General features: G+C 46.6%; 1 protein-coding gene and 1 non-coding gene across 3 annotated transcripts; one reads left to right on the forward strand and one right to left on the reverse strand.

Moving 5' to 3' along the window:
* Nucleotides 1–7,898: 7,898 nt before the first annotated feature.
* LOC109572119 (zinc finger protein 549-like) lies at nt 7,899–15,292 on the forward strand. Of its 2 annotated transcripts, XM_070771887.1 has the most exons (4): nt 7,899–8,167; nt 10,828–10,866; nt 11,727–11,853; nt 13,101–15,292. In XM_070771887.1, the coding sequence occupies exons 1-4, from the start codon at nt 8,135–8,137 to the stop codon at nt 14,573–14,575; spliced, it is 1,674 nt and encodes a 557-aa protein (XP_070627988.1). In that variant the 5' UTR covers nt 7,899–8,134; the 3' UTR covers nt 14,576–15,292. The 2 variants fall into 2 exon arrangements, with proteins under 2 accessions (XP_070627988.1, XP_019834221.2); XM_019978662.2 differs by lacking the exons at nt 7,899–8,167; nt 10,828–10,866 and adding an exon at nt 10,877–11,261.
* A 5,411-nt stretch (nt 15,293–20,703) lies between these two features.
* TRNAE-UUC (transfer RNA glutamic acid (anticodon UUC)) lies at nt 20,704–20,775 on the reverse strand. The gene has a single exon. It is a non-coding gene; the product is annotated as a tRNA-Glu (tRNA).
* Nucleotides 20,776–27,216: the final 6,441 nt, after the last annotated feature.

Below are 27,216 nucleotides of genomic sequence, written 5' to 3' on the forward strand. Positions count from 1 at the left end.
CTCCCTGGCGACGCAGGAAGTCCTGCCCCAGAAAAGGCGGACCGGCAACGCCCCCCTTCTGTGATATTATCCTCGCGTCCCTCCCAGCCCCCGTAGAGCATAGCCTTCTGGGTAATGTAGTCCTGCTTCCGTCCGTGAAGGGGCTGCTGCTAAATCGCTTCAGTCCTGTCCGACTCTGTGCGACCCCATAGACGGCAGCCCACCAGGCTCCTCTGTCCATTGGATTTTCCAGGCAAGAGCACTGGAGTGGGGTGCCATTTCCTTCTCTAGAGCATGAAAGTGAAAAGTGAAAGGGAAGTCGCTCAGTCGTGTCCGACTTTGAGCGACCCCATGGACTGCAGCTCTGTCCATGGGATTTTCCAGGCAAGAGCACTGGAGTGGGGTGCCATTGCCTTCTCTGCCGGGAAGAGGAATCCACTCCTTCTGGGAGCCAATGGCCCAGAGGCCTGGAGACTGAAGCGGGCAAAGGGCCTACAGAGACTCCAACCAAGGAGACGAGGCATTGCATGTTTCTAAGCAAGTGGACGTACTTATTGTAAATTTTTTAAACTTTGTGTTCTGCTGCTTCACCATCGCTCAAGTGATGACTGAGCTCAGGCACGCCACTCAGGGTACACCCTCATTCAGGGTACACCAGAGTGATGAGGCCGTGGCTCCCGGAACTAGCTTCCCTTCTTGTTCTCGCTTGTGACTAGTGACATTCCAGTGCACCAGTGAAGTCCCTTCATGGCATTTGCCTGTAGCCCCTCTGGATCCAACAATAACGGTGGTTGTCTAGGGGCCCTCTTTGTCTCTGGGCTTTCCTTCTACTAAGTTGAGCGGGCTCCCAGGATATCATGTGTGTGAGAGCTCAGTTGCTTCAGCCATGTCTGACTCTTGTGACCCCATGGACTGTGGCCCATCAGGCTCCTCTGTCCATGGAATTCTCCAGATAGAATACTGGAGTGGGTTGCCATTTATTTCTCCAGAAGATCTTCCCCACCCAGGGTTCCAACCTGAGTCTTCTGCTGTATCCTGAGTTGCAAGCAGATTCCTTACCCACTGAGCCATCAGGGAAGCCCACAAAGAAACTATAGGGGACTAAAAATAACTGTGTACATGTGAAGTTAGGACAAGTTATAAACAGTAAGATGCCAAAAAACCAAACACCCAGGTATCTCTTCTGAGGTGTCTGGAGCAAAAGCAGGGCACTGTGCATGAGCCCTGCCGAAAGTGCCACCGAGGGCGTGGGCAGGCGACCTAAACTAGTTTCAAATGGATTGGGACAGATACAATTAAAAAAAAAAAACAAACAACGAGACATCTGAAGAGAAGAGCAACTTACTAAATGCTGTTTCCTACTAGGACATTGACTGCATGATCACAGTCTGAGCATGTGTGCAAAGGGGGCAACTTATCCCCACTTCCCTGGTGATCCAGTATTTAAGAATCCACTTGTCAATGCAGGGGACATGGGTGCGATCCCTAATCTGAGAAAATTCCACATGAGCAAGGCAACCAAGCCAGTGCACCACAACTACTGAGCCTGTGCTCTAGAGCCCTCAAGCTGCAGTTACTGAAGGAAGCGCCTAGAACCTGTGCTCCACCTGTGCTTTCACTAAGTGGAGGGTGAAAAAGCTGGCTTAAAACTCAACATTCAAAAAGCTAAGACCGTGGCATCCGGTCCTGTCACTTCATGGCAAATAGATGGGGAAACAGTGGAAACAGTGAGAGGCTTTATTTTCTTGGTCTCCAAAATTACTGCAGATAGTGACTGCAGCCATGAAATTAAAAGATGCTTGCTCCTTGGAAGAAAAGCTATGCTCAAACTAGACAGCATATTATAAAGCAGAGACATTACTTTGCCAACAAAGCTCCGTTATAGCCAAAGCCATGGTTTTTCCAGTAGTCATGTATGGATGTAAGAGTTGGACCATAAAGAAGGCTAAGTGCTGGAGAATTGATGCTTTTGAGCTGTAGTGCTGGGGAAGACTCTTGAGAGTCCCTTGGACAGCAAGGAGATCCAATCAGTCCATCCTAAAGGAAATTCAGTTCTGAATATTCATTGGAAGCACTGATGCTGAAGCTGAAACACCAATACTTTGGCCACTGATGTGAAGAACTGACTCACTGGAAAAGACCCCAGTACTGGGAAAGACTGAAGGCAGGAGAAGGGGCCAACAGAGGATGAGATGATTGTGAGTTCGTTTACCTCAGATTGGGACTTGAACCCAGCCAAAACCCAGTTTGGTACTTGAACCCATGTGGCTAGGACTCAAACCCAGCCAAAACCTTGCTTGAGATTCAAACCCATGTGGCTGGGACTCAAACCCAGCCAAAACCCACTGTAGCTGGTTTCAGGATCTAATGAAGCTCAGGTTCTTGATGTCTCATAACAGAAAGAATTCAGTGATGACAAAGTGATAGGTAAGAAGTGGATTTATTCAGATTCAGAGAGAAGCACACTCCACAGACAGAGTGTGGGCCATCGCAGAGGGTAAGTGTGGTCCTGAAATGTGGCATGGTTAGTTTTTATAGGCTTGATAATTTCACATGTTAATGAGTAGGAAGATTATTCCAACTATTTTTCGGAAGGGGTGGCGATTTCCAGGATTTGGGCCACCACTCACTCCTTGGTCTTTTGACAGTGCCTTGGAACACTCGTGGCACCTCTGGGTGTGTCATTTCACTTGCTGATTGAGGATCAAGGTCTAATCTTGTCTGAAATCTTGGTCCCATTTGATTCTAATCGGTTTATGTTGAGGGCTCCCTGGTGGCTCAGACCGGTAAAGCATCTGCCTGCAATGTGGGAGACCAGGGTTTGATCCCTGGGTGGGGAAGATCCCCTGGAGAAGGAAATGGCAATCTACTCCAACACTCTTGCCTGGAAAATCTCATGGAAGGAGGAGCCTGATAGGCTACAGTCCATGGGGTCGCAAAGAGTCAGATATGTTTATGTTGTGTCCTTGGGCTATGTCATTCTTTTAAAATTTGTGCCCTGCCTGCCCCTTTCCCTCCTGTTACAGTTGGATAGCATCACCGACTCGATAGACATGAGTTTGAGCAAGCTCTGGGAGTTGATTACTTTGCCAACAAATGTCCATCTAGTCAAGGCTATGGTTTTTCCAGTGGTCATGTATGGATGTGAGAGTTGGACTGTGAAGAAGGCTGAGTGCCGAAGAATTGATGCTTTTGAACTGTGGTGTTGGAGAAGACTCTTGAGAGTCCCTTGGACTACAAGGAGATCCAACCAGTCCATTCTGAAGGAGATCAGCCCTGGGATTTCTTTGAAGGGAATGATGCTGAAACTGAAACTCCAGTACTTTGGCCACCTCATGCGAAGAGTCGACTGATTGGAAAAGACTCTGATGCTGGGAGGGATTGGGGGCAGGAGAAGAATGGGACGCCAGAGGATGAGATGGCTGGATGGCATCACTGACTCGATGGACATGAGTCTGGGTGAACTCCTGGAGTTGGTGATGGACAGGGAGGCCTGGCATGCTGTGATTCATGGGGTCGCAAAGAGTCGGACCCGACTGGGCAAATGAACTGAACTGAACTGAACTGGGAGTTGATGCTGGACAGGGAAGACTGGCATGCTGCAGTCCATTCGGTCACAAAGAGTTGGACACAACTGAGTGACTGAACTGAACTGAACTGAAACTGTAGCCCATCAGGCTCCTCTGTCCATGGAATTCTCCAGGCAAGAATACTGGAGTGGGTTGCCATTTCCTTCTCCAGGGGGATCTTCCCCACCCAGAGATTAAACCTGGGTCTCTTGCATTTCAGGCAGATTCTTTACCATCTGAATCACCAGGGAAGGCAGATGGTAAATGCCTTTGTTGTTGTTGTTCCTCGTCTCTGGCAAATGCTCTTGGCAAGTGCCAGTTTGTAGTTGACATCAGCGAGGAATGAGGAAAAAGGTGCAGCCAAGGAGAGAGCTTTGGGTTGTCCACATGGCATAGAGGTTCTTACCAAATAAGACTAGGGGTTTAGAATCTTCCATCACAACCCAGTCATGTTCTTTAAGGTCATCAATGGCTTGAGAGCCAGAGGCAGCCAGTTGATCTTGAGGTTTTATATGAGATTGAAAGCAACAGTTAGAAATAGACATGGAAAAATAGACTGGTTACAAATAGGAAAAGGAGTACATCAAGGCTGTATATTGTCACCCTGCTTATTTAACTTATATGCAGAATACATCATGAGAAACGCTGGGCTGGATGAAGCACAAGCTGGAGTCAAGATTGCCGGGACAAACATCAATAACCTCAGATATGCAGATGACACCACCCTTATGGCAGAAAGTGAAGAGGAACTAAAAAGCCTCTTGATGAAAGTGAAAAAAAGTTGGCTTAAAGCTCAACGTTCAGAAAACTAAGATCATGGCATCTGGTCCCATCACTTCGTGGCAAATATATAGGGAAACAGTGGAAACAGTGGCTGACTTTATTTTTCTGGGCTCCAAAATCATTGCAGATGGTGACTGCAGCCATCAAATTAAAAGATGCTTACTCCTTGGGAGGAGAGTTATGACCAACCTAGACAGTATGTTAAAAAGCAGAGACATTACTTTGTCAAAAAAGGTCCGTCTAGTCAAGGCTATGGTTTTTCCAGTGGTCATGTATGGATGTGAGAGTTGGACTGTGAAGAAAGCTGAGCGCCGAAGAATTGATGCTTTTGAACTGTGGTGTTGGAGAAGACTCTTGAGAGTCCCTTGGACTGCAAGGAGATCCAACCAGTCCACCCTAAAAGAGATAAGTCCTGGGTGTTCATTGGAAGGACTGATGCTGAAGCTGAAACTCCAATACTTTGGCTACCTAATGCAAAGAGCTGACTCATTTGAAAAGACCCTGATGCTGGGAAAGATTGAGGGCAGGAGGAGAAGGGGACGACAGAGGATGAGATGGTTGGATGGCATCACTGACTCGATGGACATGGGTTTGGGTGGACTCTGGGAGCTGGTGATGGACAGGGAGGCCTGGCGTGCTGCTACTCATGGGGTCGCAAAGAGTCAGACACGACTGAGGGACTGAACTGATACTGATACTGAAATCTATTGCTCACTGGGAAAGGTGGAGAGAGTCCCAATCTTGAATCACTGAGGCTTCCTGAGGGATGAAGTCTATGCTGCTTTCCAGGGGTAGGGCTCTGTGGCCTCTCAACCTAATGAAATTTAGTTGATAGAGGTCTCTGACTTGACAACCATTTGTAAGTGAATTTAAAGTATAATATGTGAAACAATGCAACCAAATACAGCAATCAAGAATATCTTTTATCTAGGATTTCCTTGGTTGTCCAGTGGTTAAGACTCCATGCTCCCAGTACAGAGGGCAAGGGTTTGATCCTTGGTTGGGGAGCTAGGATCCTGCATACAGGGCAATTAGGCAAAAAAACAAAAACAAAAACAAACAAACAAAAAAAAACGGGGGGTTGGGTAGAGATTAACATGGAGCTCCCTGGAGTAGCGCATGGCAACCCACTCCAGTATTCTTGCCTGGAGAATCCCATGGACAGAGGAGCCTGGCAGGCTACAGTCCATGGGGTTGCAAAGAGTCACACACGACCGAGTGACTAACACTAACATGGAGCTGGTTAGTTAACTAATTAACTAACATTAATTTCACAGTTTGTTGTGATCCACACAATCAAAGGCTTTGGCATAGTCAATAAAGCAGAAGTAGATGGTTTTCTGAAACTCTCTTGCTTTTTCAATGATCCAACGGATGTTGGCAATTTGATCTCTGGTTCCTCTGCCTTTTCTAAATCCAGCTTGAACATCTGGAAGTTTAGGGTTCATGTACAGTTGAAGCCTGGCTTGGATAACTTTGAGCATTACTTTGCTAGCGTGTGAGGTGAGTGCAATTGTGCAGTAGTTTGAGCATTCATTGGCATTGCTTTTCTTTGGGATTGGAATGAAAACTGACCTTTTCCAGTCCTGTGGCCACTGCTTTATTCTTGACGTCTGGTTTCTTGACTATGCCAAAGCCTTTGACTGTGTAGATCACAACACACTGTGGAAAATTCTTAAAGAGATGGGAATACTAGACCATCTGACATGCCTCCTGCAAAACCTGTATGCAGGTCAAGAAGAGTTAGAACTGGACATGGAACAACCGAGTGGTTCCAAATTCGGAAAGGAGTATGTCAAGGCTGTATATTGTCATCCTGCTTATTTAACTTATATGCAGAGTACACCATGAGAAATGCTGGAATGGATGAAGCACAGGCTGGAATCAAGATTACTGGGAGAAATATCAATAACCTCAGATATGCAGATGATACCACCCTTATGGCAGAAAGTGAAGAACTAAAGAGCCTCTTGATGAAAGTGAAAGAGGAGAGTGAAAAATTTGGCTTAAAACTCAATGTTCAGAAAACTAAGATCATGGCATCTGGTCCCATCACTCCATGGCAAATAGATGGGGAAATAGTGACAGACTTTATTTTGGGGGGCTCCAAAATCACGGCAGATGGTGACTGCAGCATGGAATTAGAAGATGCTTGCTCCTTGGAAGAAAAGTTATGACGAACCTAAACAGCATATTAAAAAGCAAAGACATTACTTTGTCAACAATGGTCCATCTAGTCAAAGCTCTGGTTTTTCCAGTAGTCATGTATGGATGAGAGAGTTGGACCATAAAGAAAGCTGAGCGCTTTCTTTGAAGAATTGGTGCTTTTGAGCTGTGGTATTGGAGAAGACTCTTGAGAGTCCCTTGGACTGCAAGGAGATCCAACCATTCCATCCTAAAGGAGATCAGTCCTGAATATTCATTGGAAGGACTGATGTTGAAGTTGAGACTCCAATACTTTGGCCACCTGATGCAAAGAGCTGATTCATTTGAAAAGACCCTGATGCTGGGAAAGATTGAAGGTGATAGGAGAAGGGGTCAACAAAGGATGAGATGGTTGGATGGCATCACCAACTCGATGGACATGGGTTTGAGCAAGCTCTGGGAGTTAGTGATGAACAGGGAAGCCTGGTGTGCTGCAGTCCATGGGGTTGCAAAGAGTTGGACACGACTGAGTGACTGAACTGAACGGAACATGTTAATTAGTGCACCCTTTGCACCTCCCTACCAGGTAAAACTATGAACTTTGACCTGGTCCAAAGGGTAAATATTCCAAGGACTCAGAAAGAATGCCTGAAACTTGCCACAATAAAGGGCTTACATCTTCCTCTAGTGACGGCCTTGGCACTCAACCCCGTTCTACCCTGTTAGGCTACCATACTCTAGCTTATGAGTACAGCTGCAATTAAAATTCTTTGTGATACAAACCTCTCTTTGCCTTTAAAAGCTCCTGACGTTTATTCCCTATCAGGACACCTTTAGTGCGGCTATTTGAACGTGTTCGCAATTGTAACTCTTTGATCCTATGTAAACGTGTTGGGCAACATTATTGCCTCTGGGGTTTATTTAGGTCCACAGCACCCGTTACAGACTTTATTATCTGACCATATGGTTTTCCTGTTCGCCAGTAATGAAAAACACCGAGATATTTTGTTTCATATAATTTCCTTTAAATTTTTTTCCCTTCAAATCATACTGACTTGATTTTACTTACTTTAAAATTTCTCCAAGATTTTCATAAAAAGCAATAGAAACTGAGGACTGTGGCTACTCTCAGTCTTTTCACGAGGGAAAGGCTTGTTTGCTAAACCTGTATTAACTTTTAGCTGAGAAATGGTAGTTAAATCAGAATTTTCTAAAGATGATACCTAGAGACTTTCTTAGGTCTACTTTTTAATCCGTACTTTCGTCAGAATATGGTAAGGCGAGACCCGGAGGGTTTTGTAACTCAAACCGGAAGCGAGGGAACTACACTACCCAGAAGACCACGCGCCGGTCAGCCCTGTTCTCCGCACCAATGAAGCCCCCCAAACTCGGGCTCTTCCGGGATTGTGAAATAGGAGGGGGTGGGATTTCCGGCGTCTTTTTGATGGCGGTCGTTTGACGGCTTTTGCTGCCGACTGCAAAACCGGAGACTCTAGATAACTGGGTGCAGCCGGCCTTAGAGAAACTGGGAAGAACCCAAGGGCCGCCGTCCACAGTGCACAGGAGTGAGCGGATTTCAGGACACTTTCAGGATTTTCGGCCCAAGTCTCCGCCATTATCTCGCGCGTCTGCTGGCACCACTGCGCCCACAGGGTCCTATGGCAACCGACGCGCTGCAGGACCCGGCCCAGGTGACAGTTCTGTCCCCGGATCCTCAAGCCCCCATGAGGGTCTCCTGCTCACGGCGCCGCGGCTTAGGCCCGTCTGCAGAACTTTAGGCCTGCGTGTGTGGCGGTCCCGTTTCTGACACGCTGTGTGCTGAAGTGTGGAGTGTTAAAGGCCGTGGGCCCGGCACGTGCTGATCCTTGGAGGGGCACACGAGCCAGAGCATTAGGGAAACTTGGGGTTGGAGTCCTCTCTGCAGAGTCTGAGTGAACTCCAGGAGTTGGTGATGGACAGAGAGGCCTGGCGTGCAGCGATTCATGGGGTTACAAAGAGTCGGACAGGACTGAGCAACTGAACTGAACTGAACTGCAGGGACCGGGCATATAAAGAGTCAGTCGTCTGGGTCTGTTGGGCCGACAGCATTCTGGGAGGCATGGAGGGTTGCGAATAAATTAGGAAGACATTTGAGTTTTAAAGTATTTCAAAGCCAGCTCCGAGGAGTACAGATTGGGGAGGAGGAGATGAGAGTGGAGGCGGGGAGACCTGGAGGAGGCTTCTGAGTTAGAAACCGAAGAATAAGGTGTTGTATGGACTAGAGTGGTGGGTATGGAAGTTGCTGACCTGAAACAAATAGCCTGCCCTGTATTTAGCACACAAAAATGGGCTTAATTTTTTTTTTTTTTTTCCCAGGATCATTTGGGGAATTGCAATTGGGGTATGTGACTATGGGGGAGCTAACACTTTTATAGAGATTACAAAGGGAAGTTAAAAGGGTCGTAGGCACCAAAGAGCGCATGGCTTTTCATTGGCTGAGTCCTTTCCAGGAAAGAGGAGACTCTTCTTCCTTTGGAATACCATTCTTGTCTCTGGTCAGTGAGGGCTCCCCCTTCTGGTGTGCCAACTCTCATTGAGGTTTCTGTTTATTAATTATTAATTTTTTCCCCCAAAGGAACGTAACAGATAATATTCCTAATAAGCCTTACAGGTATTTGGCACGATTGCCTGGTGAAGTAAATGTGGCTCTGAGCTAAAGACAGAGTAAAGGACAGTAAAGGTTTTCTTTACGACCTGAGACCGCACTGATGTGAGAAGTCAGTTTTAGGGGGAGAAGAAAAATTGAATTTGAGACATGCTATTTCTGAGATTCCAAAATTGAGGTAATGTAGAGGCTGGTAGAATCTATACTCTGGAATCGAGGGAGGAGGTCACTGGCTCAAGGATGTCCTTGTGGTGACACCTAAGTCTGGATCTCAAATTTAGGTGGGAAAATCTTTTCACTTTCCGGTGAAAGGGGACCTGAGATGAAAGAAGAGGTGGGGCTGGAGAGCAGAGTGGGTAGGACTTTCAGATGCTGCCTGAAAATGGGAGGATCCTGAGGCTCTAGGGCTTTCTAAGAAAGCAAGGGTGGGTAGGAGGTGGAAAAAGAGGGGTGAGGTTGTGTACATTGACTGTGATGAATACTCAGCCAGCTGACTGTCTGTTCCTTTTGGAGCCACAAAAATTGGGTGATGCTGACCAGTCAGTCAATCTTAGGTTCAGTCAAGGGCACAGGTGCCTCAGCTCTTCCAGGAAACTACAAGGTTAAAAATGTATAGATTTAACAAGTTAATCTTGTGTAAGCAAGTACTAACTGTTTAAAATGAGAATGAATATCTGTGCTATAATAATATACATATGTTTAGGTTTTATCTTGGCCTTCTTGGAATTTCCTAGCTTTAGGACTAGTCTTTGTTACAGCTTGCCCCTGTTTCGCACAGGCGTTTATTTATAATTGAGGTGACTTAGGATTGGACTGGTCACCAGGAAGAATAGAAGGTTAAATTCTCAGCCCCATGTGGAAGTTCCCAAGAATCAGAGGGGAACTGGAGATTATGTATAAAAATTGCTGAGGAATGAAATTCAAGGAGCCTCAAGATCGCGGAACACCTTGAAATGATGGAAATCCTGGGAGGGTGGCATGTACTGAAAGGGCCTAAAACCCCTTCCTGCCCTGCACCCCCCACTACCTAGACCTACACATCCCTTCCATTGGGCTGTTCTAAGTTATATCCATTACAGTAATCCAGAAGGAAGAAAAGTGTTTTCCTAGCTTTCATGTGTTATTTTATCAAATTATCAATACTGATGGATTCAGGGGAATCCCTGAATTTGTAGCTGGTGGGACAGAAGTACTGGTAGCCTGGGGGCCAGGGATTGGAACTGGCTTCTCAGAAGAGGGCAATTTATGGGACTGAGCTCTTAAACTTATGGTCACGTATTTTAGGGAGTGTAATAATAGGAGTGAATTCTATCATGAAATCAAATAATTGGTGGTGGAAAAGAGATACTTTGTCTCAGAAAGCCTTGAAAGACATGTAAGGAAATCCTGATTAAAAAAAAAAAATTATAGAAATCTTAATCCTGTGTTATGTCATAGTGAATCTTAGCCTGGGAGAGGTTAATAATGCATTTGATGTTTACACATTAGGAGATAGACCTCTTAAGTGTTGCCCTTTTACACCTGAAGACACTGAGACTCAAGGAGGTTGAGTCTTTATCAAAGACTATCTGAGTTGTCAGGTTATAGCTCTGAGGTCAGAGGTCAGCCTGAGATGACTCATCTGCAGGAAAGGGAAGGGAGGACACAGCTCCGCCTTTCCATCCTCACCAAGATGACCCTGATCTCAGGTCCTTCCTCTTTTCACAGGTTCCCATGGTAGCAGCAACCTTTATGGTCCCTGGACAGGTAAGTAGAAGAAGCCCCAGTACCTCTCCTGACGTCATCCCACCCCTGGTATTGACACACAGATACAGGAGACACAGTTGTCCTGGGGTTGTTGGGCTTTAGTTCTGGCCCTGGGGTCACCTCAGGCACAGACCTGTGAAGTGGTACTGAGGTGGTCTCCTGTATCCACTGGAGAAGGTGAGGTGGTGAGATGTTCCTGGGACTGGAGCCAGCCTGTCCGTGTGCCTGGAGGTGAGACCAAGTGGGGCGTGTCCAACAAAATGCAGGACCCAGAACGTGGGTGGATAAAGACAGCAGAGCCTTTCCTGGGGTGGCAGCCTGAGGAGCTGGATGATTTTCTGCTGTGCAGGATGAGAGACAGTCGTCTGACATAACACCATGACGTTTGCCTTTAGGTGAGAGTAAGGACACTGTGTCTGAGACGGGAAGTGAGAAGTAGGAGTGATGGGACTTCCTTGGTGGCCTAGCGACTAAGACTCTGCGCTCCCAATGTAGGGGGCCCAGGGTTCGATCCCTGGTCGGGGAACTAGATCCCACATGCCCCAAATAAGAGCTGGTGCAGGCAACAAAAAGTAGGAGTGATGAGAAGGACTGTCCAGAATTACGTATCCTTGTGCTGAGTCTGAGATGTGGCAGGGGTGTCTCACAAGAGGTGTCAGGTGTACAACTAGACACACATCTGGAGATCAGGTGGGGGCGGGGTTCAGGTGTGAAGATACTCCTGAGCAGGTGGACAGCAGGTGGACCATGTCAGATTCCAGGCCCTGAGGTCACAGTGTTGGTGCCATGAAGCTTGGGGTGGGTGGGGAGGGTGTTTTGGTTACAGAGGCCGCTGTGAACTCGTGTCCCCCTCCTGACAGGGCCATGTGACCTTTGAGGATGTGGCGGTGTCCTTCTCCCAGGAGGAGTGGGGGCTCCTCGGCGAGGCTCAGAGACTCCTGTACTATGACGTCATGCTGGAGAACCTGTCCCTGATAGCCTCCCTGGGTAAGAACTGCATCCACACACACCGCTGTGCTGGGCTCGGCCCTGCTCTCTGCTTGGCTCACTCCAGCCTCCCCAGGCTGGGCTGTGGACACTGACTGCTTCCTTCCCTGGCTTCCTGGCGTTTGAGCTTTGTGCCCCAACCTCTGCATGTCTAGTCCTGTATCACATGCCCTGATGCCTTTCACAGAAGAGTTTGGTCTTGGAGGCTTGTGAACTGTCCACTTGCAGTTTGCTTTGCCATCACTTGTGTGTTGACTGTTCTGAGTGGAAGATCTGTATCACAGGTTTTAACCGTTTTTGTGTGTACTGCCTGTCTCAGGAATTAGAGACATGTGGTCAGCATTTATGGTCAACACTAGGTTATTTGTAGGAGACTACTTAAGGTTCTAGTACTATATATATGTATATATATATATTTTTTTTTTTTTCCTGAGGTCTGTCAGTGGTTGATTGACCCTAGGCCAGTGTTTCTCATGACGGCCCCATTTTCCCTTCAGGCCTTTGATCTAGTAAGTTCCATGGTCACCCACCCTGACCTGGGGATGGAGGTGGCCCTGGGTGCCTGATGAGGTGGACACTTCTCTAGTCACTGGAAGAGGGTTCCTGGATCCTGGGCCTGGTGCGCAGGGGCTGCAGGACTGCACATCACAGGTCATTTCTATCCTACAGGGAAATGCCCTTTGCTCACTAGGGTTTTAGTGCCCCATTCCTCAGGTCACGCTCTTTTCTTTCTTTTCCTCCCTGTTTCGACACTCGGCCCACTTGGCCTCTCACTGTGACTTCTCCCTCAGTGTCCTCCACATCTCCCTGTTCCCTCTCTCTTTGAAACGTTCTCCAGTATTATGTGTTTAGTATATCTTATATGTTTAATGTATTTTTAAAGTTGCATGTTTACTTGTATGGTTTTTGAACACCAGGCAAACAGGTATAATTGCATTTTCCTGGATTAGGACACACGTTCTACAGAGCTGACACTTGTCTCCACCAGAAAACCCTGCTGACTGCCACTGGCCAAGGACTGAGTTGCTCCAGTGTCTCCTCCTGGCACAGCTCCATATCCCGTGTTCTCCTTGGTTTGAAACATTTCTATTTCTGTGACCACCAGGGGCCGAGAAATGCACAGTATCCCCTTCTACCACTTCACCCTTCCTACCTTGTTTTGAACACAAACCCATGGGCTCATTCCTACATGTGTCCTTCCCCACCAGAGTCTCCATACACTTTATCAGCACTTTTTATGGTTTCAGGGTGTTGGCGTGGAGGAGATACCGAAGAGGCCCGTTCTGACCAGTGTGTTTCTGTAGAACGAGTGACACGAGACAGGAACCCACAGGTGGACTCCTCTGTCCTGAAGGCTGTCACTCCCACTGACATGTGTACCCTGGTGGAGAAAGCCCTGCCCTCTTCTGGGGCTTCTGGGAAAATGCTCACTTCTCACTTGCAGCAGCGCCAGACACAGCCAAGTGCAGAGAAGCGGCTCAGGAGGGATGAGAGCGGGGCCTTGCTCGTGACCAGCTGCAAGATCTTTGTACCTGACACTGTGTTCACATGTGGAGCGGTTGAGCAGGATTTCCTCGGTAGCCTTGGCTTTCTCCAGCACCAGCCCTCCCACGATGGAGAGCATCCAGACAGAAGCGGGCAGCGCAGGGGGGGCTCTCACCCTGGGCAAGGGCATTACAAGTGCAGCGAATGTGGCAAAGGCTTCAGTAAGAAGTACAAATTCACAGAGCACCTGAGAGTTCACACTGGAGAAAAACCATACAAGTGCAATGACTGCGGGAAATTCTTTAGACTCCGGGGGGGTCTCTCTCATCATCGGAGAGTGCACACAGGAGAAAAGCCTTTCGATTGCGGTAAATGTGGGAAAGTCTTCATCTACAAATGTAAGCTTGTTCAGCACCAAAGAGTCCACACTGGAGAAAGACCCTATGAGTGTCAGGAATGTGGGAAAGCCTATGCCCGCAAGGATTCACTTGTCCAGCACCAAAAAGTCCACACTGGAGAGAAACCTCATAAGTGCAGTGAATGTGGGAAGCTCTTCCTGTACAGAAATAAACTCCTTGTGCACCAGAGAATCCACACTGGAGAAAAGCCTTTTAAGTGCACTGAATGTGGGAAGTCCTTTAGTTACAAAACAAGTCTTATTATCCACCAGAGAACTCACACTGGAGAAAGGCCTTATATGTGTGGTGAGTGTGGGAAAGCTTATGTCAACAAAAAGAGTCTTATTGTCCACCAGAGAATCCACAGTGGAGAAAAAGTTTATGCCTGTAAGAAATGTGGGAATTTGTTTATGAGCAGCTTTGCCCTCAACAAACACCAGAATGTTCACACCTCACAGAGGCGTTATGAGTGCAGTGAATGTGGGAAAGGGTTCAAGAGGAAAATCACACTCGATGAGCACCAGAGAATCCACACTGGAGAAAGACCCTATGTGTGCAATGAATGTGGGAAAGCCTTCAAGCTAAAGAACACACTAATTAGCCACCAAAATGTCCACACTAGAGCAAAGCCTTTCCAGTGCAGTGAATGTGGGAAGCCCTACAGTAACAAAACAAGTCTTATTGTCCATCAGAGGATCCACACTGGAGTGAAGCCTTTTCAGTGCAATGAGTGTGGGAAGCCTTACAGTTACAAAACAAGTCTAATTGTCCACCAGAGAACCCACAGTGGAGAAAGGCCTTATGCGTGTAGTTCTTTGTACACAGCTCCAAGGTCATGATCCAATGTGTGTGTGCGCGCGCGTGCACATTCAGTCACTCTATCATGTCCAACTCTTTGCAACCCTGTGAACTATAGCCTGCCAGGGTCCTCTGTCCACGGGACTCTCCAGACAAGACTATTGGATTGGGTTGCCATTTCCTACTCCATGGGATCTTCCGGCCCAAGGGATTGAACCCATGCCTCTTGCATTGGCAGGCGGACTCTTTACTACTGCGCCACCAATGTTCACACTGGAGAAATGCCTTCTGGACTCATGCTTTCCTTCACTTGAGTTAATATCTGGTAGCACAACTCCTTGTCATAGAGTAAGTGAATGTTAAACTCATGTAGGGTCAGTCCAACTCTTCTAAAAGTGGTGGTGTCCTTTTATAGTCTCATCAGAAGCACCATAAGCCAAGTTCCTGTTCTTTACATTCTTAGTTGGTATGTTCAGGCTTTCCAGTTTTAGTGACACCATAGTTGCATAGTGGGACCAAGTGATTTTAATTTGCATTTCTCTAATGATATGATGCCAAGTGGTCTTCCATGTGTTGATCTCCAACCACATATCATTCTTGAAATTTCTGTTCATACAACTTGTTCTAATTACTGAGTTTTGACATTTTGTCATTGCTTACTGATTAAGGTACTCTAATGGAAATACTTAGCAATACAATCTTCAAGAATTGGTTTTGTCTTTTCAATCGCTTATCCAGAGAAAAAGTTTTTAATTTTATTGTGGTCTAATTTGTTCATTTTTTCTCTTTACTTTTTCTCTTGCTTCCTCCTTTAACTTTTATGGTTTGGGGATTTTACTGATGTAAGGGAATTATTTTCAGTTTATTGTGGAGATTATTTTTTAAAATATGGACACCCAATTCCTGCCATGATAGTAATTTAAAGATTATACCTTTCCCCCTGAATTTCTTTAGTACTTCATTGAAGGTCAATCATTTATGTATGTTTATTTTTGGAATTTCTATTCTGTTGCATTTACCTACTTTATTTATATCAGTATTTTCATGTATTGACTAATTTGTTTTCATAATGTCTTGAAATCAAGGTTGTGTACTCCTTTGACTTCCCTTTTTTATTCTTCAAATTCTTCATAGCCATTCTTGGATTTTTGCTTTTCATATGAAGTTTAGAATCCACCTTCTAGTTTATACAGTACAAAAATCCTACTAGGAATTTGACTGGGATTGCATTGATTTGTTTTTATTTTTGATTTTTGGCCATGCTGTGTGGCTTACAGGATCTAGAGTCCCTCAACCGAGGCAATGGCAGTGAAAACACAAGAGTTCTAAACCAGTGGACCATCAGAACATTTCCTTAATTTTCAATTTAGGAAGAAATACTGAGTGTCCGTCTCAATCCATAAACATGATACATTTCCTTCTATTTAGATCTTAATTTTTGTTAACAGTTTTTTAGATTTCTTTCTATTGGTCTTGCATATGTGTTTTCTAAATCTGGTAATACTGTGAATGGGAATTAAATTTTCTTTGTGAATTGTTCAGTGCTAGTACACCGAGAGAGATATCAAACTGCAGACAGAAGCAATCCTTCTTAATTATTTTATAAATAACACCTACAAAAATTATTATAAATACTGTATTTTTGAACCATTATTAAAATATTCCTATTAGCATAAAAGAAGGACAGCTGCTCATTGTTCTCAATTCAGAATTATCCTGGAGTTCCAATTTCACTATAAAGCAAAATAATAAATACGAAGCAATTGGAAATGAGGAAATAAACCATCCATAGTATGTCCTTAGTTTTCATCTTCACTAGTGGTCCAAATATGGACACTCAATTTAATGAATGGACTCATCATAAACTCCTTACTTATTTTTTTGGTCACCCATTTGCTGCCCTTACTTCCTTAGGAACTATCACCTTCTATGACACTATGCAACTTAAATAGAAGAACTGCTTATTGTATTTTTCTATCAAATACTAAATTCCAGCAGGGAAATATGTATTTAAATGTTGTGCATTGACATATTCCCTATTTCTAGAAACATGTCTGAAACTCCTAGGATATATATTAATGTCTTGAAATATAGAACAAATTGAAAATACATACTTATTCATTTGTACAACTGTGAATATGCTTTATAACTCTCCTCACTCTGCTTTTTCCTTCAGTTTCCCTGCCCTCAGTGCTGAGTTATGGGAAGAAATCATGTTTTGCAAAAAGCCTTTAAATCAATTAAAAAATCCCCAGTAGGCATTTTCCTTCCCTCACTGATTAGAACTCAGGGTTTTTTCCCCCATACATTCCCGTGGGATTTTGATTATTTCAAAAACAAGTTTCCCACCATCAATTTCTTCCACTGATGACAGATATCTATCACATGAAGCATTTTCCATAACTTTTGGTAGTTACAAGCCCCATTTTTCAGAATTTGTCTCCATGCCCTACACAAACAACTGTTGGTGCACTTACAGGTGATCACTTTGCCAGGGCCAGATCACATCATAGGGGGTCTAAACTTTTATCTCAGGCTTATGTGCCCTCACTGCAGACGCACAGAGGTTGCCATGGCAGACCTTGTCCTGGGAGCAAACAAATTTGATAAGTATCTCTTCATTTCAGGTATCTGATTCTTAGAAGATGTTTATCTCAGGAAATCCAAGATTAACTGTTCTTTAAATTTTACTTACTGAGGTTCAGTTCAGTTCAGTCACTCGGTCGTGTCTGACTCTTTGCAACCCCATGCATGCCAGGCCTCCCTGTCCATCACCAACTCCCGGAGTTCACTCAGATTCACCTCCATTGAGTCAGTGATGCCATCCAGCCATCTCATCCTCTGTCGTCCCCTTCTCCTGCCCCCAATCCTGCCCAACATCAGAGTCTTTTCCAATGAGTCAACTCTTCGCATGAGGTGCCCGAAGTACTGGAGTTTCAGCTTTAGCATCATTCCTTCCAAAGAAATCCCAGGGCTGATCTCCTTCAGAATGGAATGGTTGGATCTCCTTGCAGTCCAAGGGACTCTCAAGAGTCTTCTCCAACACCACAGTTCAAAAGCATCAATTCCTCGGCGCTCAGCCTTCTTCACAGTCCAACTCTCACATCCATACATGACCACTGGAAAAACCATAGCCTTGACTAGACCCAGCACAACAAAAATAATAAATTATAAATTTTTAAAAAGGGGTTGATTCAAATGGATGAAAGCAGAGTCCTAACCACTGGACCATGAGGGAATTCCTCCTCCCTTGGATTTTTAAACTGAAATACTTATGGTGAAAATCAGTGATTCACAAGCTGAGACCCTGTGTGTGCTTTACCCAGTTTCCCTAACAGTAAGACTGTGTTATGACACCACAATGGTTTGACTTGGTTACTATCCCCTGAACTTATTCAGATTCCCCTAGTTAAGATTTGTACTCAAGTGTGTGTGTGTTTATTCCTCAGGGCTTTTATTTCTTGGCCACACCACATGGCACATAGGGTCTTAAGTTACCTGACCAGGGATCAGACCAATGCCCTCTACAGTGAAAGTCAGTCTTAACCACTGGACTGCCAAGGAAGTCCCTCCTCCAGGTTTAAAGCCACTTTTCTTTGTCCTAGATGTGCCATCAATATAACATACAGTCTCTCTCACTTTTTCTTCAATTTTACTATTGATTTTATGGATTTTTAAGTTCTATTTTGATTGAATGCTGTTTAAACATTATAGAAAACACTTAGATTTCTACAAACTCAAAACTATAACATAAGAAAATGTGATAACTTACATTCCTGTCTTTCCAAATTGTTAAATCTCCGTCCTATATATTTTTACTTCTACATGACTCAAAAAATATGGTATACTTTGTACACTGCTCTAGACTATAGTTTTTCACTTAAGAATATATCCTGGGAACTTTCCTGGCAGTCCAGTGGTTAAGATGTTACACTGCCACTGCAGGGGGCACAGGTTCAAACCCTGACCGGTGAACAAAGATTCCCCTAGGCCATGCAGCATGGCCAAAAAAGAAAATCCACAAATACGTGCTGTCCTACTGAATTTGTCTCTCTGTGTCTGACTTATTTCACTGAGCAAAATACTCGCCAAGTCTACCCATGGTGTTGCGAATGGAAATTTTTCCTCATGTTTGATGGCTGAATAGTATTCACTTTCACTTTCTGTATTCCACTGTATATGTTTTTGTTTTGTTTTTTTTTTTGGTAGACCCCATAAAATTTTCTCCATAGATCAATTTTCAGTTCAGTCACTCAGTCATGTCCAGCTCTTTGCTGACCCCATGAACTACAGCATGCCAGGCCTCCCTGTCCGTCACCAACTCCCAGAGTTTACCCAATCTCATCTCCATTGGGTCAGTGATGGCATCCAACCATCTCACCCTCTGTCATCCCCTTCTCCTCCTGCCCTCAATCTTTCCCAGCATCAGGGTCTTTTCAAATGAGTCAGCTCTTCGCATCAGGTGGCCAAAGTATTAGAGTTTCAGCTTCAACATGAGTCCTTCCAATGAACACTCAGGACTAATTTCCTTTAGGATGGACTGGGTGGATCTCTGTGCAGTCCAAGGGACTCTCAAGAGTCTTCTCCAACACCACAGTTCAAAAGCATCAATTCCTCAGCACTCAGCTTTCTTTATAGTCCAACTCTCACATCCATACAGGACTACTGGAAAAACCATAGCCTTGGCTAAATGGAGCTTTGTTGACAAAGTAATGTCTCTGCTTTTTAATATGCTGTCTAGGTTGGTCATAACTTTTCTTCCAAGGAGTGTCTTTTAATTTGATGGCTGCAGTCACCATCTGCAGTGATTTTGGAGCCCATAAAGTCTGATACTGTTTCCCCGTCTATTTGCCATGAAGTGACGGGACCAGATGCCATGATCTTAGTTTTCTGAATGTTGAGCTTTAAGCCAACCTTTTCACGCTCCTCTTTCAGTTTCATCAAGAGCCTCTTTAGTTCTTCACTTTCTGCCATAAGGGTGGTGTCATCTGCATATCTGAGGTTATTGATATTTCTCCCAGCAATCTTGATTCCAGCGTTTGCTTCTTCCAGCCCAGCTAGATCAATTAGATCAATTTTATTTTACCCTTAACTTGGAGTAATTTTATTTCTTTTTATTGCCTCGTTATGGTGACTATAACCTACATCTCAATATTAAATAGATGTCTAGTTTTACTAAAATTTTCAGTATGCTACTGAATCCAAGTCTTGTTTAATTTGCCTTACTTTTCTACTTTCTTTTTTCCCCCCTACTTACTTAAGGGACAATATGCCATTAAGTTGAAGTCATACTTTTTGAATATGTGTTTGATCTATGAATTTAAAAATTATAAATAAAAAATATAGGTGCAGTCCATAAAAAAAAAAAAGTTTCACAGCAAAAGCTAGACTGGTGTTTGAATAACATCTAGATGTCATTCACCCTAGTCAAGTTGAATATAAAATTAATCACCACAAGTCCAGCTCTTGTCAATTTGGCATCCACAGAAACTCAAACCATTCCTATCCTCCAAATAAAGACAACAAGGTCATACTTCCACCTAACATGATACAACTATCCTATGTACGACAGAAAATACACTAACATTTTCTACAGAAAGGATGCAGATTCCTTGGGTGATGGTCACTCTTCTGCTTGATATGCTACAACCAAATACTATGATATATGGGCACTTCCCTGGTGGTCCAGTGGTTAAGACTTCACCTTCCAATGATGTGGGTTCAATGCATGATCAGGAAGCTAAGATTCCACATGCCTAGTGGCCAAAATACCAAAGCATAAAACAGAAGTAAATAGTATAAATTTAATGATATATAGTGAATAAATATTAAGATGTTAAGTCAGCTTTTTGGGGTTTTTTTTGGCTGTACTAGGAAGGAATGATGCTAAAGCTGAAACTCCAGTACTTTGGCCGCCTCATGTGAAGAGTTGACTCACTGGAAAAGACTCTGATGCTGCGAGGGATTGCGGGCAGGAGGAAAAGGGGACGACAGAGGATGAGATGGCTGGATGGCATCACCGACTCAATGGATGTGAGTTTGGGTGAACTCCGGGAGATGGTGATGGACAGGGAGGCCTGGCGTGCTGCGATTCATGGGGTCGCAAAGAGTTGGACACGACTGAGTGACTGAACTGAACTGAACTGAACTAGGTGACTTACAGGATTAGTTCCCTAACCAGGGATTGAACCTGGGTCACTGCAGGGAAAATGCAGAATCCTAACCACTGAACTATCAGGAACTACCCAACACTACTTTTGTTATATAAGGGGATGAAAGAAGGAAGAGAAAGATATTGAACATACACACATATTCATGGCAAAAGAAGGAAGAAATACTTATGACATTACAGGTTACTATCCTCATTTCTATATGGTCAAAAAACCACAACTAGTATGTATCTCTTCTGCAACCCATTCCAAATCCTTTGGTTCTCAGTACCACTTCAGATATTCCTTTTTTATTTCCTAGTAGGTGACCAATCATTCCTTCCTGAAGGGTCTGGGCTATGAGTTGTCCTGCCTAAATAAGGCTGTTATAGTTCTCATTGACCTTAATCATGGGTCACAATAAGACACCTTCAGGGGCCTCTGCATTCCAGACACACTTCCTTTGTGCAAGCAGCAGTGGGAAATATAGTCCAATTTGCTCCTGGTATCAGACTGAACCGCCGGAGCCAACATAGTCACTCTCTCCCTGTTGATGCAGAAGTCTGAGGAGCACAAAGTGGCTGATGGGCAGGGTCACCTTCCAGGACAACGGAGTCGTTCTTCTGCAGCAGTAGAAGCACAACTCCCATTAGAACGAAGACCTCTACACAATCAGCGCTTCATGGGGATGGAAAGCAAAAGTGTCCCCTAGTGCCTCGCTGTGGTTAACTGTCAGTGGTGCCACTCACGTGTCTGCCACTTGCTTCCACGCTAGGGGACAAAGAGTCTGAGCTGTCATTTGATGATTCTGAGCATATACAGCCTCCTGAGAAAGCTCTTCCTGGCCCTCCAAGGACTGTCCCACGCAACCCACCAGGGCCCCCGGACCATGTAAGGGTCATGCCAACCAGGGGGCCTCTCTGCTGAGACTGTGCTGGTCAGGGAGATCCCTTGTGGCACTGATGACAAATGCCATGAAGATCTGCCTGACCCCCACCCCCTTCTGAGAATAGCCCTGCTAACTGAGCTGTGAGGACACATGACCCCACCACGTGTTGGGTCAGTCAGCTTCCCAGCAGAGGAGTCAAGAACAGGGACCTCAGACTGAGCCTGAGGGTGCTGAGTGCCGGGACGAGGGCTGGTGTTCAGAGGGACACTGCTTCTATCCCTCTGATCCCTGCTACATACACAGATCAGGCAGGAGGAGGAGGGGCCAGCAAACTGCAGGGCCCGTGGGGAGCAGGAAAGGTGACTCCTGTGACCTTCTGATCAGCCAGAAACCAGGAGGAGCCTGGGGTCCCTACAGGTCTAAGAGCTGAGCACGTACCCAGGGAGACCAGGAGCCCGCAGGTCTCCAGCATCACCTCCCGGAACAGGGTCCTCTGGCCCAGGTCAAGTTGTCCCCACTCCTCCCGGGTAAAGGTCACGGCCACATCCTTGAAGGTCACCACCACCTGGAGGGTCAAACACAGCAGCACTGGTGATGTGCACTTGGGTGGGATCAGGCCTGTCACCGTGGTGCTGGTGAAGGTGCAGAGACCCAGGCCTGAATCATGAGGCCTCTGATGGCCAAGTTCTGTGCTGGGTTCAGGGGGAAGCAGATGCAGCCTTGGGACATAAAGCAGTTGTGGCTGAGAGGAAAGCCTCAGGTGCAGGAGGCCACGGGAGAGGACACAGACAGTGGTGTTCCACGAGGTCTGGGGGCAGAGGGAAGTGCTCTGGGAAAAATGCTCGAGACGTAACTCCAACAATGGCCACAGCAGCGACAGCACCAGAGCTGCCCTCACCCTGTCTGAGGGCCTGCCCAGGCGGAGGGCTTCACACGCTGACATTCAAGTGACTGCAGATCCCTTGCTCTGGGCCAGAGATCCAGGGTTCAAATGAAGAGTCTGAAGTCTGACGCTGGCAGTGTGACCGTAGGCACAACATCTTTTCATTTCTCCAAGCATCAGTGTCACCATCAACACTATGCTCATTCCCACTGTGCCGTGATTCTGAGAACTAAAGAGAAAATAACATGTTCACACACCAGATGTGGGAGGGCTGGCACAGTGAAGTGTGCCATGTCCTTTTTGACTTTTACTAATCCCCCCACTCGGCACACGAGGTAAAGGCCATCATCAACTCTGTGTCTCAGGCAGAGGCCTGAGGTCCAGGCAGCTCCAGCAAGTCAGCCACAGGGAATTCCCTGATGGTCCAGTGGTTAGGACTCCATGCTTCCACTAGAGGCCACAGGTTTGGTCCCTGCTTGGGGAACTAAGATTCCACATGCCTTGCAGGAAAAAAAGAAAAAAAAAAGGCGGGGGTGGGGGGGAGGAAGCGAGGGAGAGAAGAAGGAAGGGAAAGAAAGTCAGTTACAACCTGAAATTTAAGGAAGGATGTGAGACTTGAACATTCAGCAAAAGATGGCGGAGAGTTTCCAGAAGATGGGCAGGTGGGAGCCAGGGGTATCTCAGCCAGAAGGAAAATGGCCAGGAAAAGACTATCCTAAGAGGAGACACTGAGGCACAGGGAGAGGGGAGAGACAGCCCTGCAGAGATCTGGAATCAGACAAAACGAAATGCAAGAGCAAAGGCTGTACACTGGGCAGGAATGAATGCAGTGAGCAAGGGAAGAACAGAAGGGGGAGAAGTGTGGAGGTAAGCAAGGGGCAGAGCTAGGATAGCCCTGTGGGCCATAGTTGGGAGAAAGACTATTGTAAGTGTGACCTGAGCACCTGAGTGGGAGACCCATTCATTCACTCAACCATTTGTTGAGCACCTTTTACAGGCTCAGCTGCTCTATGTCTTAGCAGAGAGCAGCCACAGGTGCTCACACTCTGGAACTGGAAAGAGATCCTAAACAAGCAACTAAATAAATGGGCCACCACCATGTCAGATGCTGGGAAAGACTGAAGGCAGGAGGAGAAGGCAATGAGAGAATGAGATGGTTGGATGGCACCACCGACTTGATGGATATGAGTTTGAACAAGCTCCGGGAGTTGATGATAGCCAGGGAAGCCTGACGTGCTGCAGTCCGTGGGGTCGCAAAGAGTAGGACACGACTGAGTGACTAAACAACAGCCATGTCAGAGGACCTAAAGGTTCCGAACTCAAGAAAACAGAGACGACTGAGGTGACTGTCTACTTGTGACTGGGCACCGGGAAAGCCTCTCTCGGGACAGCGGATGGGAGTGATTCTGACATAAACTGAGGAAGGGCGTCAGGTGGGTGGGAAAGTAACAAATAAGACAAGTTCTGACAGTGATCAAGACTATGATGAGGGCACTCAGGGCGATGGCTATGCAGTTACCCTCTTTTGCAGGACCTCTTTTGTTTTTATGTCCAAAAGGACCCACATTCCTGTACACCATCATACCTGACCATTTGAACAGACTCACTTGTCAAATACAACCAAACCACAAACAGGAAGATAGATTCACGACTGTCAGGGGGAAGCTAGATTCACTGGCTGTAAACTGAAAGGTAAATTCCTTGGCCTGGGCTCCTGGACTGTCCTTACACCTCTGTCCTAGTAGAACAGCAATCCCCAAAGTGCTGCAGACAACTGCTGTTCTTCCCCATCCCAGTCCTTATCTTTATAGAGGATACAGGACACGGAAGCCCAAGGGTCAGATTCCCCCAGGGATGAGCCTCTGCCATCAACATGGGCTCAGGAGGCACCTCCATGAAAAGAGAGCCAGAGTGATGCTCCCTGGACCGCACTGGACACGGGAATACACGCCAGGTAGCTCACGCGCGTTTTCTAGTTCTTTCAATCCAGTTGGAGGAACTTTAATATAAAAGCCAAGGGCAGCAGGGACAGTTGCTCAAGGTCCTATACTTGGGAAGGAGTGTGGCTGAGACATACAGAACGGTCTCCGGACTGTGGGGTGTGCGCTTTGCCCCACGAGTCCTTCCACACCAGCGGCATGGTGTCAGGGGGATTCTAGAAGACACTTCCTCTCCCTTTTACACCGCGTCCCCATCACTGACAAAAAAGAATTCGCTTACCAATGCAGGAGTCGCGGGTTCGACCCTTGAGTCAGGAAGGTCCCCTGGAGTGGAAATAGCAACCCAAATCCCGTTTACAGATCCTAGCGAGTGCGGGGACACCAGCCTCGAAAGGAAAATCCTGCTCTGGCGGCGCAGGAAGTCCGGCCTCAGACCACGCGAGCCGGCAACGCCCCTTTCATTGACGTCATCAGCCTGGCGCTCCCAAACGTAGCAGAGGCTTCTGGGTAGTTCTTTTTCAGCATCCCTCCAGGAGAAAGGTGTCTCCAGAGGACCCTGGGGCCCAGAGGTCTGGAGAAGAGCTGGCGGAGGAACTGCAGAGGCTCTAGTGAAGGAGGCGAGGCATGGAATGTTCCTGAAGGCGTCCCTGTTGTGTTTTCTGCGTCTTGTCTTTTAAGACCCTTGTAACATAAACTTTTAAATTTTTAAAATTTATTTTTAATTGAAGGATAATTGCTTTACAATATGGTGTTGGTTTCTGCCATACATCAACATGAATCGGCCATAGGTATACGTATGGCCCCTCTGGCTTGAACTTCCCTCCTTCCATCCTATCTCACCCCTCTAGGTTGTCACAGAACACAGGTTTGAGTTCTCTAAGTCATAAAGCAAATTCCCAGTGGCTGTCTATTTTACATATGGTAATATATGTTTGTATTATAAAATATTTAAGTTAAATATTCTGCCTCAGCGTTCCCGCAGACTGGCTGTAGGAACCCCGCCCGGGTGACCAGATACACAAGAGCGATGCAGCTGTGGCCCCAATTCAAGCTTCCCTTATCTCCCCCTGTGACCTAGTGATATTCGAACCCACCAATGAAATCCCCTCATGACTGTTACCTGTGTACACTGCCCTGATCCCCAGTAATAGCACTCATCTAGGGGACCCCCACCCCCAGGTGCTGGTCTCCATAGACTGTAGCCGGTCAGGCTCCTCTGTCCATGGGATGCTTCAGGCAAGAAGACTAGAGTGGGTTGCCATTTTTTCTTTCAGTGCATCCTACCGACCCACGGATGGAAACTTCCTCTGTGTCTCCTGCATCCGCAGGCGGATTCTTTACCAGCTGAGTCATCGGCATCGGCCCTCTTTCGAGCCAGGGATACTGAGGGAATACTAGGAACGCAGTCGCAGGGGTTGTTTATAAGCATACCCGACTTCTGCACTGACACAGGAGCCCCCTAGGGTCACCTGAAGGAACTCGCTTTTTATCAATGAACTTCCCACACCCGCCCCTCCGGCCTGCTCCGGGGGGCCGTCGGAGAGAGGATGGCCGCTTTCTGCTGTCCCCTCGGGGAGCCGGCCTCCAGTGAGGAGTCCGTTTGGCACCCGTTTGATCGGCTCTCGTCGGACACCAGCCACCGAGCCAAGGGCCGAAGCGCTCAGAAAGAGCCGGCGCGAGGAGGGGACCGTTCTCACTGGGACAACAGTGCGCGCGCCTCCAGCACGTCCAGCGCTCCGAGAAGCCTCCCTTCCCAGCGAAGGAGTGACCCCCAAGCTGCCGGCCCCTCTAGCCCAACCTTCCTGAGCGTGGTCTGGAGAGCCCGCGGTGGAAGTCAGCCAGGGAACGGCATCAAGAGAGACTGTCTTGGTCCCGCCGGCGCAGGCGAAGCAGGAGGACGCCACGTGGTGACAGGTCGGAGGAATTCGGGGGCGGAGCCCGGGGGCGGCGGGCGGTCTCGCCTTTCCGCCCACGGCTGGGCTGCTCGCAGTGCGGTTGGCAAGAACCAGTCGCCGGCGCCTAAGTTTATAACAGCATTTTATGAATGAGCCCCTACGTCACGGAAACCTTTGCGGCGATAGAAGGGTGGCGGGCGGGTCCTGGCATTTCTGCGGCCTCCTTGCCGCTTCCCTATCATGGGAATGTTTAAGCAACGGAGTTAGGATACTGTGAACCCCTGAAATTGACCGCTCTCAGGACACCACGGTAGCTCAGCTGGTAAAGAATCCACCTGCAATGTCCGAGACTCCTGTTCGATTCCTGGGGTCGGGAAGATCCCCTGGAGAAGGGATAGTCTACCCACTCCAGTATTCTTGGGCTTCCCTGGTGGCTCAGCTGGCAAAGAATCTGCCTGCAATGCGGAAACTTGGATTCAATCCCCGGGTTAGGAAGATTCCCTGGAGAAGGGAAAGGCTACCCACTCCAGGATTCTGGCCCGGAGAATTCCATGGACAGTGGAGTCTGGCAGGTTACAGTCCATGGGGTCGCAAAGAGTCATACAGGACTGATCGACTTTCACTTTTTAAGACTTCAAGGAACACCGTGAAACCTGCTGATGTAGATTTCCAAATCTGGACATCCTCCCGAGCTGCATAGTTTAAAGTTAGGAATTGACAACAATCGTGATCAAGTGTTTCATTTTCCTTCTCAGGAAGGAAAGTGGCACGATTTAAATTTCCACAAACTTTAAGCTTAGTTACTGGTCCTTCTAACAACAATGACTGATACTTAAGCCTACTGTCTGTCATCCAAATGTTAAACTTAGAATTTAATATCCCACTCACATCATGAGAAGTCAGTACAGTAAGGTTTCATCCATTAA

Source organism: Bos indicus, chromosome 18, assembly GCF_029378745.1.
Source record: "Bos indicus isolate NIAB-ARS_2022 breed Sahiwal x Tharparkar chromosome 18, NIAB-ARS_B.indTharparkar_mat_pri_1.0, whole genome shotgun sequence".
Classification (NCBI taxonomy): Eukaryota; Metazoa; Chordata; class Mammalia; order Artiodactyla; family Bovidae; genus Bos; species Bos indicus.

Bases quoted from the DNA above. Each gene is read 5' to 3' on its own strand.
- LOC109572119 (XM_070771887.1), top strand. From the start codon at position 8,135: ATGGCAACCGACGCGCTGCAGGACCCGGCCCAG. The intron at 8,168-10,827 runs GTGACAGTTCTG...CTCTTTTCACAG, and splicing joins CGCTGCAGGACCCGGCCCAG to GTTCCCATGGTAGCAGCAAC. The intron at 11,854-13,100 runs GTAAGAACTGCA...TTATGGTTTCAG, and splicing joins GTCCCTGATAGCCTCCCTGG to GGTGTTGGCGTGGAGGAGAT.